The sequence below is a fragment of the Podarcis pityusensis genome, assembly GCF_964106645.2.
Source record: "Podarcis pityusensis genome assembly, chromosome: 8".
Taxonomy (NCBI): Eukaryota; Metazoa; Chordata; class Lepidosauria; order Squamata; family Lacertidae; genus Podarcis; species Podarcis pityusensis.
The window spans coordinates 75,924,897-75,937,752 of NC_138033.1; the positions used below are offsets into that span (position 1 = coordinate 75,924,897).

The window sequence follows — 12,856 nt, forward strand, 5'->3', positions numbered from 1 at the left end:
CGAATACTTACAGACAAATTGCAAACAGATAAAAACATTGGCAGGATTATTGTAATAACCTGCAGTTTTATAAGAGTATATATGTAAAGAAAATGAATAAATGGGCAAATTAAGTTAATTTAGATATGCAGAAGATATGAAAAAATAAATGTAAGGAACCGCAGAAAGAGGGGGAAGGAAGTCAAACTCTGAAATGTTAAATTGATTGTAAAACTAATGAAACGTATGAACTTGAAAAGTATAAATAACAACGGGGGGGGGGGGGGAACCTCCCACCATCACTAGCTAGCAGGACCAGTAGTCAGGGATGATGGAGACTGTAGTCAAAAAACAATTGGGAGACCCAAGTTTAGGAAACTCTGGTCTAAGCACTTGAATTTCTGCACCCCTGGGGCAGTTCGCAGCTTTTTGCAAGGGTCCCCCCCCCCGTGTTTCTACAATTACTGTTATCCCTGGACACAAGAGAAGATGCCAGATAGGAGTTGGGAGCCCCAGAACATCTGGAGGGCCACAGCCTGCCCATCCTTAGGCTTATGGGCTTAGTGCCTGCTGCTCTACAGAGCCGTTAATGCAAATGGGTCGTCCCCCCCATGTTTCTACAATTACTGTTGTCCCTGGACACAAGAGAAGATGCCAGATAGGAGCTGGGAGCCCCAGAACATCTGGAGGGCCACAGCCTGCCCATCCTTATGCTTACGGGCTTGGTGTCTGCTGCTCTACAGAGCCGTTAATGCAAATGGCCAAAAAGGGCACTGCAACTCATCGGTCCAGCCTGGCCAGGTGACTTGAGGAACCAAGAGGAGCCCGGCTGCTCCTCCAGGCTCAGTTCCTCAGCTTGAGGAATCTGTCCTTAGAAGAAGCACCTGGACAACCCTGCTAGATTTTATTTGCATCAGCTTGTTGTTTTAAGCTTGACTGGAAGAGCGGGGTGAAGGGCAAACCCAAACTTGAACCTTCTGCCATTTGTAATAAGAAAAAAAAGGCCTTTCACCTTGACCACTGCAGGGTCTGTGAAGGTCTCGTTCAAGATGTACAAGTCACTACGCAGCTCCAACGTGTCGATGATGAAATCTTCTGTCCGGGTGGAAATCTGCATAAGGCATGTCAAGCCCAGGAAACTCCGGTAGGAATGGTGCTGTGGAGGGCAGCATGAGAGAGGGAGAGAAAGAAAGGAAAGGGGTCCATCAATTCACAGCAAACACAACAGCTCGCCTTCCCTGGGTGGGTAACTGGAGGAACTATTTTCAGAGCCTGCTAAAAACATTTCTTGTTTAGACAAGCCTTACCCAGGCATGTAGGGATGCGGGTGGCGCACCTTATACAAATGGGGACGCGGGTGGTGCTGTGGGTTAAACCACAGAGCCTAGGACTTGCCGATCAGAAGGTCAGCTGTTCGAATCCCTGCAACGGGGTGAGCGGTACCGTGAGGTACCGATCCGACGGGAAGGTAAACGGCGTTTCCATGCGCTGCTCTGGTTCGCCAGAAGTGGCTTAGTCATGCTGGCCACATGACCCGGAAGCTGTATGCCAGCTCCCTCAGCCAATAAAGCAAGATGAACGCCGCAACCCCAGAGTTGGTCACGACTGGACCTAATGGTCAGGGGTCCCTTTACCTTTACCCAGGCATGCAGAATGTTGATGTATGTTTTAATCAGTTTTTTAGTTTACAGCTGGTTTTAATTTTTTGAATGTTTAATAGTTATTTTTACTGCTTTTGCTGATTATGTCATTGCTTTATTGCCTTTGTAAACTGTTTGTTTTTGTTTTTTTACAATCCAGTGGTGTAATTTTTTTAATGAAATAAATAAATTACCCGGCAGCATCTCCAGGTAGGGCTGGGAGAGACTCCTTGTCTGAAAGCCAGGATGGCAGCTGCCAGTCATTTTAGAAAATACCAAGCTAGATGGACCCAATCATCTGGTTTTGTATAAAAAGCAGCTTTCTAGGCCCGTATAGGACCACAGTTGCACTCTGTCAGAAGTGTGAATTAAATTAATGATTTGAAAGATTGTGGAGTTAACAGAAGATCCAAGCTGAATCCAAGCTATGAGCACTTCACACCTGGATCTTCTCGGCCCATTGCAAAAGTTTTGCTGCAGGACACAAAACTAAAAAACCAGGACAAATTCTTACCTCCAAGTCCAGGGCGAACTCTTTGCAGCCCACCAGCTTCTCGTTCAACTCCACCAGCTCGTCCAAGGTGGAGATGAAGTGGCAGGGTGTCTCCTCCAGGGGCCTGAACATCTGGGAGGGGAGAAGAGTTTGTATTTGATATCCTGCTTTATCACTACGCGGTTAACATTCTCCTTTCCCTTCCTCTCCCACAACAAATACTCTGTGAGATGATTGGGGCTGAGAGACTTCAGAGAAGTGTGACTAGCCCAAGGTCACCCAGCAGCTGCATGTGGAAGAGTGGAGACACGAACCCGGTTCACCAGATTACGAGTCTACCGCTCTTAACCACTACACAAGGTGTAGCAAGGCATTACAGCTCGGCAGGCACGAAGCCAGAAGGCTTTAACTTTTGTGCGTGATCTACTCAATGAAACATTATTTGAGAAAGAAGCATTATTTGAGAAAGAAAGAAAGAAAGAAAGAAAGAAAGAAAGAAAGAAAGAAAGAAAGAAAGAAAGCTTACCTGAACTTGTGGCTTTTCAAGAAGTTCGGCTGGTGGTGAAAAATGTGCCAATTCGTACTGGTAAGGGTGAGCAAACCTTTTATGATGAGAGGAAGGAGAAGGGAAAGTTAGAGAGCTCTGGAAAGTTAGAGAGCTCTGAGCAAGCTCCAGATGCAGAATCAATTGCCTAGGGAGATATTTAGGCCTGCCAGACCATTTAGGGACAAACCACACACACCTGCTGTATACCTGACGTCAAACATGGCATCACAGGTGTGGGGGCAGGTACGTAAGAACTCAGGAAGAGCCCCGAAACTGGATCAGGGCAAAGGGGACCTGTCTAGTCCAGCCTCCTGTTCTCGCAGTGGCCAGACAGATGCCCCAAAGCTTAAGAGCGCAACAGCAGTTCTCTCCTTACCTGCGCTTCCCAATAACTGGCATTCAAAGGCATATTGCTTTGGACAGAGGCGGGAGGATGTAACCTTCTTGGCTAGTAGCCAACGAAGGACATGGTTGGGCCAATACAGGGTGTGTGAGCCTCGACAATCAAGCTGATCCCTGGGTCCTGCGAAGCTTTGTGCTGGTCGTGCCGCCAGGCATTTTGACAAGTGGGTGCCTTCCCCCACCCCCGGCCACCTGTCAAACTCAGGGGAACTGAAAGGCCCCGACCTGCTTGACCAATTGCTCTCTTACATGTCCTGCTCAGTCTGTTGGGTCCTCTGCTGATAGAGGAAGTCGGCCAAGGCAGCTGGCACATCCAAGTCCTCCGGGCGTTCCTTCCGTTCCCGCCTGGTTTTCGAGAGCACTGGATGTCCGGAGAGAAAAAAAGGGTTAGAGGTGATGGATCTACTTTCTAGCATTTATTTATTTTTTAATTGGCAGCCTGCTGCTTTCCCTCTGCAATAATAACCTTTGCACTCTGAGAACAGGAACATAGCAAGCTGCTAGGGACCTTTTGTCCACCTTCCTCAGTGTTGTCTACACCAGTGTTTCCCAACAATGGGCATCTAGCTTTTTTTTTTTAACTACAACTCCCATCATCTCTAGCTAGCAAAGACCAGTGGTCAGGGATGATGGGAACTGTAGTCCGAAAACAGCTGGAGACCCAAGGTTGGGAAACACTGGTCTACACTGACCAACAGCAGCTCTCCAAGGTTTCAGGCAGGGAGTCTCTCCCAGCCTTGCCTTGGGGATGGCATGCCCTTACCTTCTGGCAGTGGCTTCAGAGCGTTGGGCTTGACAAAGAGCTTTGGGACGAAGGGGGTGTTGGAGTTGTCCACCTTCTCACGGAACTTGAGCTGAGGGCGGACGATGTTCTTGGCGTGCAGCAGGCGGAAGGTTTCTGACTTCGTTCGCTTGTTGGCTTCCCCAGTCTGCTGGAAGAGAAAAATCAGACAACCCCCTTCAGCCCTGACCGTTGGGGTGGGGGCTGATGGTAGTCTGACACCGTCTGGACGGCCACAGGTTTCCCCACCCCTGGCTTAAAGAGAAAGAACCCCTTAAAGGACAAAGGAAGAATGGACGCTTCTCACCTTGCGGTTCCAGCTGGAGACAATGGTCTTAGGAGGCTGCAAGCCCGAGGGGAGGATAGGCTGCTGGTTCTTGTTGACACCTGCTGCTTCATCCAATAGCATGCCCTGAAATTGCAGGTCACAGTGTGAGACCAGGGGTGGCAGGTGGAGGATGCAATTTTGGGGGAAGGACCTGGGGCTACCAATGAAGGTGACTTGGAAACTCCAACTAATCCAGAATGCAGCAACAAGACTGGTGACTGGGATCAGCCACCAGGACCATATAAAACTGGTCCTAAAGTATCTACACTGGCTCCCAGCATGTTCCTGAGCACAATTCAAAGTTTTGTTGCTGACCTTTAAAGCCCTAAACTGCCTCGGCCCTGGATACCTGAAGGAGTGTCTCCACCCCCATCATTCAGTCCGGACACTGAGGTCCTCCTCTGAAGGCCTTCTGGTGGTTCCCTCACTCCAGGAAGTGAAGTTACAGGGAACCAGGCAGAGGGCCTTCTCGGTAGTCATGCCTGCCCTGTGGAACACCCTCCTATCAGATGTCAAGGAAATAAACAACTATCTGACTTTCAGAAGACACCTGAAAGCAGCCCCGTTCAGGGAATTTTTAAATGTATGATACCTTATTATGCCTTTATATTTGCTGAAAGCTGCCCAGAGTGACTGGGGCAACCCAGTCAGATGGGCGGGGTATTATTATTATTATTATTAGCACACCCAACATGGGATTCTCATGGAGCAGCAACCCCTAGGTGTTCAGGGGTGGGGTGTTAGGAGTGAGAAGCAGTGCACATGGCCCGACAATGCTCACCACTCTTTCTAGGATGGCATCATTGGCATCGACCAGCAGGTCAAACTTGTCTTCCAGTTCCGTGACCTTGTTCCGGTCCCGGAGGTGGCTGCGGCAGCCATGGTACTGCATCACTCTGCTCATGCTGGGAAGAGAAAAAAACAGGGTATTGTAGTGTGTCACACAATCCTTAGCAGCGTGTCTTGGCTCCCCGAAATCAAGCTGTGACCAGAACCTGCAATCTTAGTCCTACAATCTCTACTGATACAAGCACTTTGGTACATCAGCCCCTCTTGGCTCCATAGGTCATACTAATTGCCTATCCAGCTTTAGGTAAAGGTAAAGGGACCCCTGACCATTAGATCCAGTCATGACCGACTCTGGGGTTGTGGCGCTCATCTCGCTTTATTGGCCGAGGGAGCCGGCGTACAGCTTCCGGGTCATGTGGCCAGCATGACTAAGCCGCTTCTGGCGAACCAGAGCAGCGCACGGAAACGGCGTTTACCTTCCCGCCGAAGCGGTACCTATTTATCTACTTGCACTTTGACATGCTTTCGAACTGCAAGGTTAGCAGGAGCAGGGACCGAGCAACGGGAGCAGATCCTGTCACGGGGATTCGAACCGTCAACCTTCTGATCGGCAAGTCCTAGGCTCTGTGGTTTAACCCACAGCGCCACCCACGTCCCTATCCAGCTTTACTTGATGCCAATTTCCTTTCGCCTCCGAAATGCTAAGCTGAAGTGACCTGGGGCTCCTCCCTCCCTTACCTTAGGTCATCTGGCAGTTTGAGAAAGCTGTGGTGCAAGATCTGTCCCTGCTGCTGCCTTTTCTGGCTCCTGCTAGACCTAAGAGACAGTGGTGGTGTCTCCAGCAGCTGCCTCTCCCTTGGCTGGTCTCCTAACCCACCTTCGGTCTCCAACTGTGTGGGAACTTACTCATTCCCAAGAACCACCTCCTCCCCCCCCCGGGGGGGGGAGCTGATGGGGTTGTTGGGAGGGACAAGCAGCACTCACTTGGGGGAGGGCATCAGCGAGGGAACAACTCCCTCCCCCACTGCCTATGTCACCATTGCTCAGGGTCTTCACCCACAATGGGAGCCCCTGGGATCTTCCTCCTGTTGGTCCAACCCTGAGCTTTCCCGGATCTCCTCTCCCAGACCCAACCAGTTCCTGACAAAACAAGACTGATGGGGAGTTCATTATTATTATTATTATTATTAATTAAATTTGTATAGCGCCCTACACCCATGGATCTCAGGGTGGTTCACATCTTGGGGACACGGGGCAAAAGCAATGTGCAAAGTGCCCCAGCTTCAAAAAAAATATGTCAGTCTTGGCATCACAACCAGCCTGCAAGAGAGCAGCAAGACTCACCAGTGCAGCAACCGATCCCCTTGCATTTCACAGAAGGTCTGGAAACCAGGAAAACTGCGGTAGAAATCGTATTCGTCTCCGGGCTGAGGGAGGCCGCCAGAAGCCTTGGTGGCTGACACCACCATGCCAAGGGCATGCTGGACCGTGGGGGAAAGGACAGTGCAGTGGTCATTGCCGAACAGTTTTATCTATTTATTTCACCACTAAAGCAAGGCAGATGCTTGACGACTAAGCTACGACCCTTAAATACCAGCTACAATAAAAAGCTCTTTTCAAGCCTCATTTCCCCGGGGGGGGGGGGCATTGTGTGGGCACATTGGAATACCGTGTACAGTTCCGGTCGCCTCAACTCAAAAAGGATATTGTTGGAAAAGGTTGAGAAAAGGACAACCAAAACGCAGGGACTCCCGTTACGGGGAAAGGTGTAGCGTTTGTGCTTTCTACTTTAAAGGTAAGAGGCAACATGATAGTAGCATGTAAAATTATGAATAGCAGGGATAAATAGAATAGTTTCTCTCTCCCTTTCAGCATTAGAACTCATGGTCTTCCAATAAAGCTGAATGTTGGAGGATTAATACTATAAAAAAACTTCTTTTATAAACCGCTTTGACGGTGGGTTTTTGCTTTTGCTTTTTTACCATGAAGCGGTGCATAACTTTCATGAAATAAATAACTAAAAAAAACCCTGTAAGCTGCTTTGGCAGAATATGGCGAATAAAGGACTAAATAAATAAGGCTTATTATATATTTTGCAATGACTCGCAGAAACAGCGGCAACCCAAAATTAGATGCATTTTCCTATATCTTTCCCCACGCTGCTGGGTCACCCAAGAGACTACAAATCCCGCCATGCTTTGCTCTTCCACGCAAGCCAAGCGGCACCCGTAGCGACTTTGCCTTTTCCCGAGTTTCCACCTCCTATACCTTCACGAAGGAGTCGGCGTCTTTGAACCCAGGCAGCACGGCGTCCGCTGCCGTGTCGCTCTCTGCCCCCGGCGGCTCGGCGTTGTTGTCTGAGCCGCCGCCGCGCTCCTTCGCCGCCATTTTCCTTTCCCGTTCCCAGCTGCCGCCGCTTCGCCACTCAGTGGGCCGCCGCCATATTGGGATCACACTTCCCGCAGGAGAGAGCTCATCTCGTTTTTCTCTCGCGAGAAAAACGAACCACAGACGTAATGATAGTAGAGGTGACTGCATCTTCGGAGGTTAAATTTCCGAGTTCACTTGGGGAGAGTTTTTTGAGTGCGTGTGTTTGTGCATCTATCTGCGTGCGTGCGTGTGTGTATATATATGTGTGTATGTATGTATGTATGTGTGTGTGTATATATATATATATATGTATAGACGTGTATATGTGTGTATATATATATATATATATATATGTATAGACGTGTATATGTATATATATATATATATATGTATAGAAGTGTATATGTATATATATATATATATATATATGTATAGAAGTGTATATGTATATATATATGTGTGTATATGTGTGTATATATGCGTATATATGTATATATATGTGTGTGTATATGTATGTATATATCTATTTCTGTGTGTGTGTGTGTGTGTGTATATATATATATATATATATATATATGTATATATGTATATGCATGTGTATATATATCTGTGTATACATATATATGTGTGTTTATGTGTTTATATATATGTGTGTGTGTGTATATATATATATATATACACACACACACATATATATATATATATATATATATACACACACATATATATATATATTTGTGTGTGTGTGTGTGTCGAGATAGATGAAAATACACATATATAGCAAAGTAGAATGGAAGCTTTTTGCAACCCTCCCCGGTGCAATGCACCTAGTGATAATCCTATCCTGGATAGGATTGGAAAATGTCCGATCCTGTATTGCTGACTGAATTTTGACTGATTTATGTACAGTACTGTATTGCACTTTGATTATATATTCACTGCATTGGAAACCTAAAGCAATATATAAATGAAGCATACCATAGGACAAAAACAACTCAACCATTAAAAATTTAATTTTTCAATATTAGCTATGAAATTTAAAATTTCCTGTGCAACGGGGTCCATCAAATTAAGTCTTGAAATTATGGTAGGGAAGGTCAGAGAGTCTTCGGCTCCGTAAGGGCAAAACAGAGAGCCGCTTCCCACCCCCCACGCCCACAACCATAGAGCCTCCAGATGGCTGAAGCCTTGAACTCTCTATGGTTCATGATAAGCCTGGCGCACGCGCACTTGCGACTCCTGGGCGGAAGCGACTGCGCCACATCCCCACCTTCCCTCTTAACTAGCGTCCTACTGGTCTCTGCGAGTGTCAATCTCCCAATTTTTCTCTTCTGATTAGACGGTTTCTCCGTACCTCCCTGAGAGGGCGGGGAAAAGAGGAAGGTGGCTTTCTTTTTATTTATTTTTTAAAGAGGGCGGGGACAACACCCTGTCACTCCCTCCTCTTCTCTATTTCTACTAGCAGGGCCCCTATCCGTCAACAGCTAGGAGGCTTCTGGTTGGTTAGCTTAGCCGGTTAGGGGGCGGTGCTGACACTGAGGGCGGGCGCAGAAGCGGGGAAAGAAGGCGAGCGCTCTGCCGGGCCGCGAAGGAGAGAATGAGGCCGAGGAGGCGGTGAGAGGAGAAGAGGAAGGAAAGGAAAAGGTGACACTCGGTGGGTGAGGGAGGCAAAGGGGTTGGAGGAATTACCTCGGGGTTTGCATTTTAATTTTTACCTCAGGATTTGTGTCTAGTCGTGAGTAAACTTCGCCAGTGGAGCTTACTCCCAGGTAGGGCCATCCGCATCTCAGTTCCGTTCTGCAGTTTCTCTGAATCCTAATTACGGTTTATTGCGTTTTTCCTTATTAATAATACGTTTTAACATAACAGCTTTTGTGTGTGTGTGTGTGTGTGTGTGTAAACACACATATGTATAGGTTCTTAAGAGGTAGTATCCGTATACATATATATACATATTTATATACATATATATATATGTGTGTGTGTGTGTACAGTATATACACACGTGTGTGTGTGTGTGTACATGTATGTATATATGTATATAAGTGTGTGCATGTATATGTACACACACATACAGTGGTACCTCAGGTAGCGTGTGTGTGTATGTATGTATGCACATGTATGTATATATACATTTGCATGTATATGTACACACACATACAGTGGTACCTCGGGTTAAGTACTTAATTCGTTCCGGAGGTCCGTTCTTAACCTGAAACTGTTCTTAACCTGAAGCACCACTTTAGCTAATGGGGCCTTCTGCTGCTGCTGTGCCGCCGGAGCACGATTTCTGTTCTCATCCTGAAGCAAAGTTCTTAACCGGAGGTACTATTTCTGGGTTAGCGGAGTCAGTAACCTGAAGCGTATGTAACCCGAGGTACCACTGTACAGAGAGAGAGAGAGAGATTCTTCTAGGTGGTATCCAACTCAATGCTAGTCCTACTCAGAGTAGTCCCATTGTAGCTTTGTTTTCAGCTGTTCTTTATCCATAAGACAGTCTGGAGGCGGGGCTTAAATCAACAACAACAAATAATGAGCCTAACTTAGTTGTGCCCCTTAATCTAAGCTGGGTTGCATCAGATCAGAGACCTGTAACATGACGGACTTGGTCTTGCAAGGGTTGCATCTCTTCGATTAGGCTTCCTGTCAAGGATGGCACTGGCTTTATTGCTTGTCATTGGTATTATCATTATTATTATTTAGTCATTGCTAATTAGAATATATATATATATATATATATATATATATATACATACATACATACATATATATATGTATATACACACACACACACACACAGACACACACACATATATAGATAGATAGATATGTGCGCGCGCACACACAGTGGTACCTCGGTTTTCAAGTGTCTCGGAAGCTGAACATTTCGGTTTTGGAATGCCAAAAACCCGGAAGTAAATGCTTCTGTTTTTGTACAAGCCTCGGAAGTCTAATGGCTTTCGCTGAGTTTCCCCCCCAATTTTCTCCATTGAAATTGCAGACTGCCCTTTGCGCATCAGTTTTTGAAATGGTAGCAAATCAGTAATCAGTGCAGATCTCTGAGTACAGGTGTTATATGCTGACAAAGCCTCACTCCCATCAGCAATCGCCCTGCAGCATTCTGCACTAACTGCAGTTTCCAGATCAAGTGTTGGGGAAGCCCCACATAGTGCTCATTGCAGTAATCCAGTCTTGAAGCAACCAGTGCATGAACTACTTGTGAATTATCCAACAGTGGGATAAAGAATTCTACTGTTTTATTTACGTTTTATTGATTTAATATGCTGTAAACCGCTTTGAGATTTTTCTTAAAAATATAAAGCGGTATAGAAATTAAATAAATAAATATTGCAACAGCTTGTTGAGAAAGGAAAAGCTTCCATACGTGCTGAAAAGACAATAGAGATGAATGATGTATGCCTCTCTTTTGAAGCTGTCCCATTTTCGCAGAATCTCCAAAGTAAACTGGAAACATAACCCCTACGACAGAGGCTTGGGATAAAGTGACCTGCAGCCTTCTCTTTTTTCACCAGTTCGTAATGGTCTCTTTCTGCCATTCTGTCTCCTTAAGGGCCCAGAGGACTTGATGCTCCTCACTCTGATTTGCCGCCACCATGTCGGGGACGGTCATTATCCTTCAGCAGTTTGCTGGTGGCCTCAAGAGCCGGAACGAAGAGGCCAGGGCAAAAGCTGCCAAAGATTTGCAGCATTATGTCACCATGGAGCTCCGTGAGGTGAGTGAGATGGGAGGAGAGCTGGGCAGAGCTCCATATATGTTTTTCCTGGGAGTGGAAACGTGTCCTTGCTGTCAGACTTAGATTGTAATCTTCCTGGGGGCAGATACCTTTCTTTGGATTTTGTTTGATGTGTACATCATGTAAACAGGGGCTGTTTAAATAATAATTTGACCCACAGGCTATTTAAAAACATTTTCAAATTTCATAGGCAATTGTCCTCCACCAGGCCATTCTGTCCATACCTGAACCCTTTTAATTGGAGAGCCTGGGATTGGACCTGGAACCCCCTGCATGCAAAGCACATGCTGCAATACCCAACTTTGGTTCCTCTCCAACATCTAACACCTTTCCACCAAGCACAAATGAGAAAGCCTAAGAGATTTCTTTGAGTTTGGATCAGTCATATGTTCTTAACACTTTTTATTTATTTCTGCCTCCCCCGTTCCCCCGTACAATTATGGAGACTGGAAAAGCCTTTACTTGTTCATGGCCAAGAACTGCTTTTCAAACATTTTTGTTTGATTTCTCCTGCACAGATGAGCCAAGAGGAATCTACCCGTTTTTATGACCAGCTGAATCATCATATCTTTGAGCTTGTCTCTAGTTCAGATGCAAATGAGAGGAAAGGGGGCATTTTGGCCATAGGTAAGTGCCTGCATATTTTGTCTAACAAAAATTTTGGTATGATGAGAGTTCCTTTATTTTTTGCCACATTGGGTTATAGTATATTCATATTCTCTCTCCCTCTCCCTCTCCCTCTCCCTCTCCCTCTCTCTCTCTCTCCCTCTCTCTCTCTCTCTCTCTCTCTCTCACACACGCACACACACACAATTTATAAATAGTTCTTTTGTTTAATAAATAACCCAATGTAACCCAATGTTTTGACAAGAAAGCCATTCAAACTGCAAAAAGAACAATTAAAAAAGGGCTATTTTTATTTTATTCCCTACATTTTAAAAAAGCCTGTGTAACAGCTTGTTCTGCTGCCTTACAGACTCCCCTTATTCTAGGGCTGGGGAACTGGATGGAGTCTCAAGGGCCAGATAGAGAGACTTGACAGGGGGCACATTTGGCCTGATGTTCCTCACTCCTGCCTTATACCATGCAGTATAATCATTATTATTATTCTTATTATTAGCCTTTTTTTTTTCAACATTCAAAGTGGCTTACGGTCCATAAAAACACAACTTCAAACAATATTGTAAATAACTGAAATGCTGCCTTCTCTCCTGCCAGGGTGCCTAAACCTCCAGTTAGCTTGAGAGGGGGTGAGTGAGTGAACCCATTGTCCATTTTTCATCTCCACTTAGCTGGGCCTGTTTAGGAAAAAGATTGGCAAAAAGGTGGCTATTTGCTTATTGGGAATGGAAACTGCAGAGTGGAGTTCTGTAAGCAGCAGAAGCCTGCAGAATCTGCTGGACAAATGGGACCTGCGACTCAGTATATGACAGTGTCGAATATTCCTGTTTGGGTTCTAGCCAGCCTTTCCTTTCCCAAGATACTCCATTCCATTCCACTTTCCTAACAGAAGTTCAGCAGCCTTCAGCATGCTAAGCTATCATTAGACTGTTGGTGTGTGTGTGTTCCCTCCATCATTTGGGTTTTTTTTTCCTTCTGCAAACCCTGGGGTTCCCTCAAGCCTGCTGTTACCTCTCTTATGTTTTGCTGTGTAAGAATCTGCTTTTGGAGTTCACTCTTACTGTGCAGGATGATAATTGTATATACCTTACCAATTAAGCCAGGGATGGAGAACCTCAGGGCTGGGGCCAAAGGAAGCCCTCTGGGCCTCT

General features: G+C 46.0%; 2 protein-coding genes across 8 annotated transcripts in view; one reads left to right on the forward strand and one right to left on the reverse strand.

Moving 5' to 3' along the window:
• Nucleotides 1-7,427, reverse strand: part of EXOSC10 (exosome component 10) — a 30,734-nt gene extending 23,307 nt beyond the window's left edge. For 2 of the 3 annotated variants that reach the window (XM_081018230.1, XM_081018228.1), the window contains exons 1-9: nt 7,228-7,427; nt 6,304-6,440; nt 4,952-5,075; nt 4,150-4,254; nt 3,825-3,993; nt 3,311-3,422; nt 2,639-2,714; nt 2,134-2,244; nt 992-1,135 (exon numbers count right to left, since the gene is read on the reverse strand). In XM_081018230.1, the coding sequence (XP_080874356.1) occupies nt 992-1,135; nt 2,134-2,244; nt 2,639-2,714; nt 3,311-3,422; nt 3,825-3,993; nt 4,150-4,254; nt 4,952-5,075; nt 6,304-6,440; nt 7,228-7,347 (1,098 nt within the window). In that variant the 5' untranslated portion in view covers nt 7,348-7,427. The remainder of the gene's footprint in view (nt 1-991; nt 1,136-2,133; nt 2,245-2,638; nt 2,715-3,310; nt 3,423-3,824; nt 3,994-4,149; nt 4,255-4,951; nt 5,076-6,303; nt 6,441-7,227) is intronic. The other variant, XM_081018229.1, reaches the window with a different exon arrangement.
• A 1,411-nt stretch (nt 7,428-8,838) lies between these two features.
• MTOR (mechanistic target of rapamycin kinase) overlaps nt 8,839-12,856 on the forward strand; it is a 49,522-nt gene continuing 45,504 nt past the window's right edge. For 4 of the 5 annotated variants that reach the window (XM_081017916.1, XM_081017919.1, XM_081017918.1 and 1 more), the window contains exons 1-3: nt 8,839-8,973; nt 10,901-11,063; nt 11,603-11,711. In XM_081017916.1, the coding sequence (XP_080874042.1) occupies nt 10,944-11,063; nt 11,603-11,711 (229 nt within the window). In that variant the 5' untranslated portion in view covers nt 8,839-8,973; nt 10,901-10,943. Of the gene's footprint in view, nt 8,984-10,900; nt 11,064-11,602; nt 11,712-12,856 lie in introns of all 5 variants that reach the window. The other variant, XM_081017917.1, reaches the window with a different exon arrangement.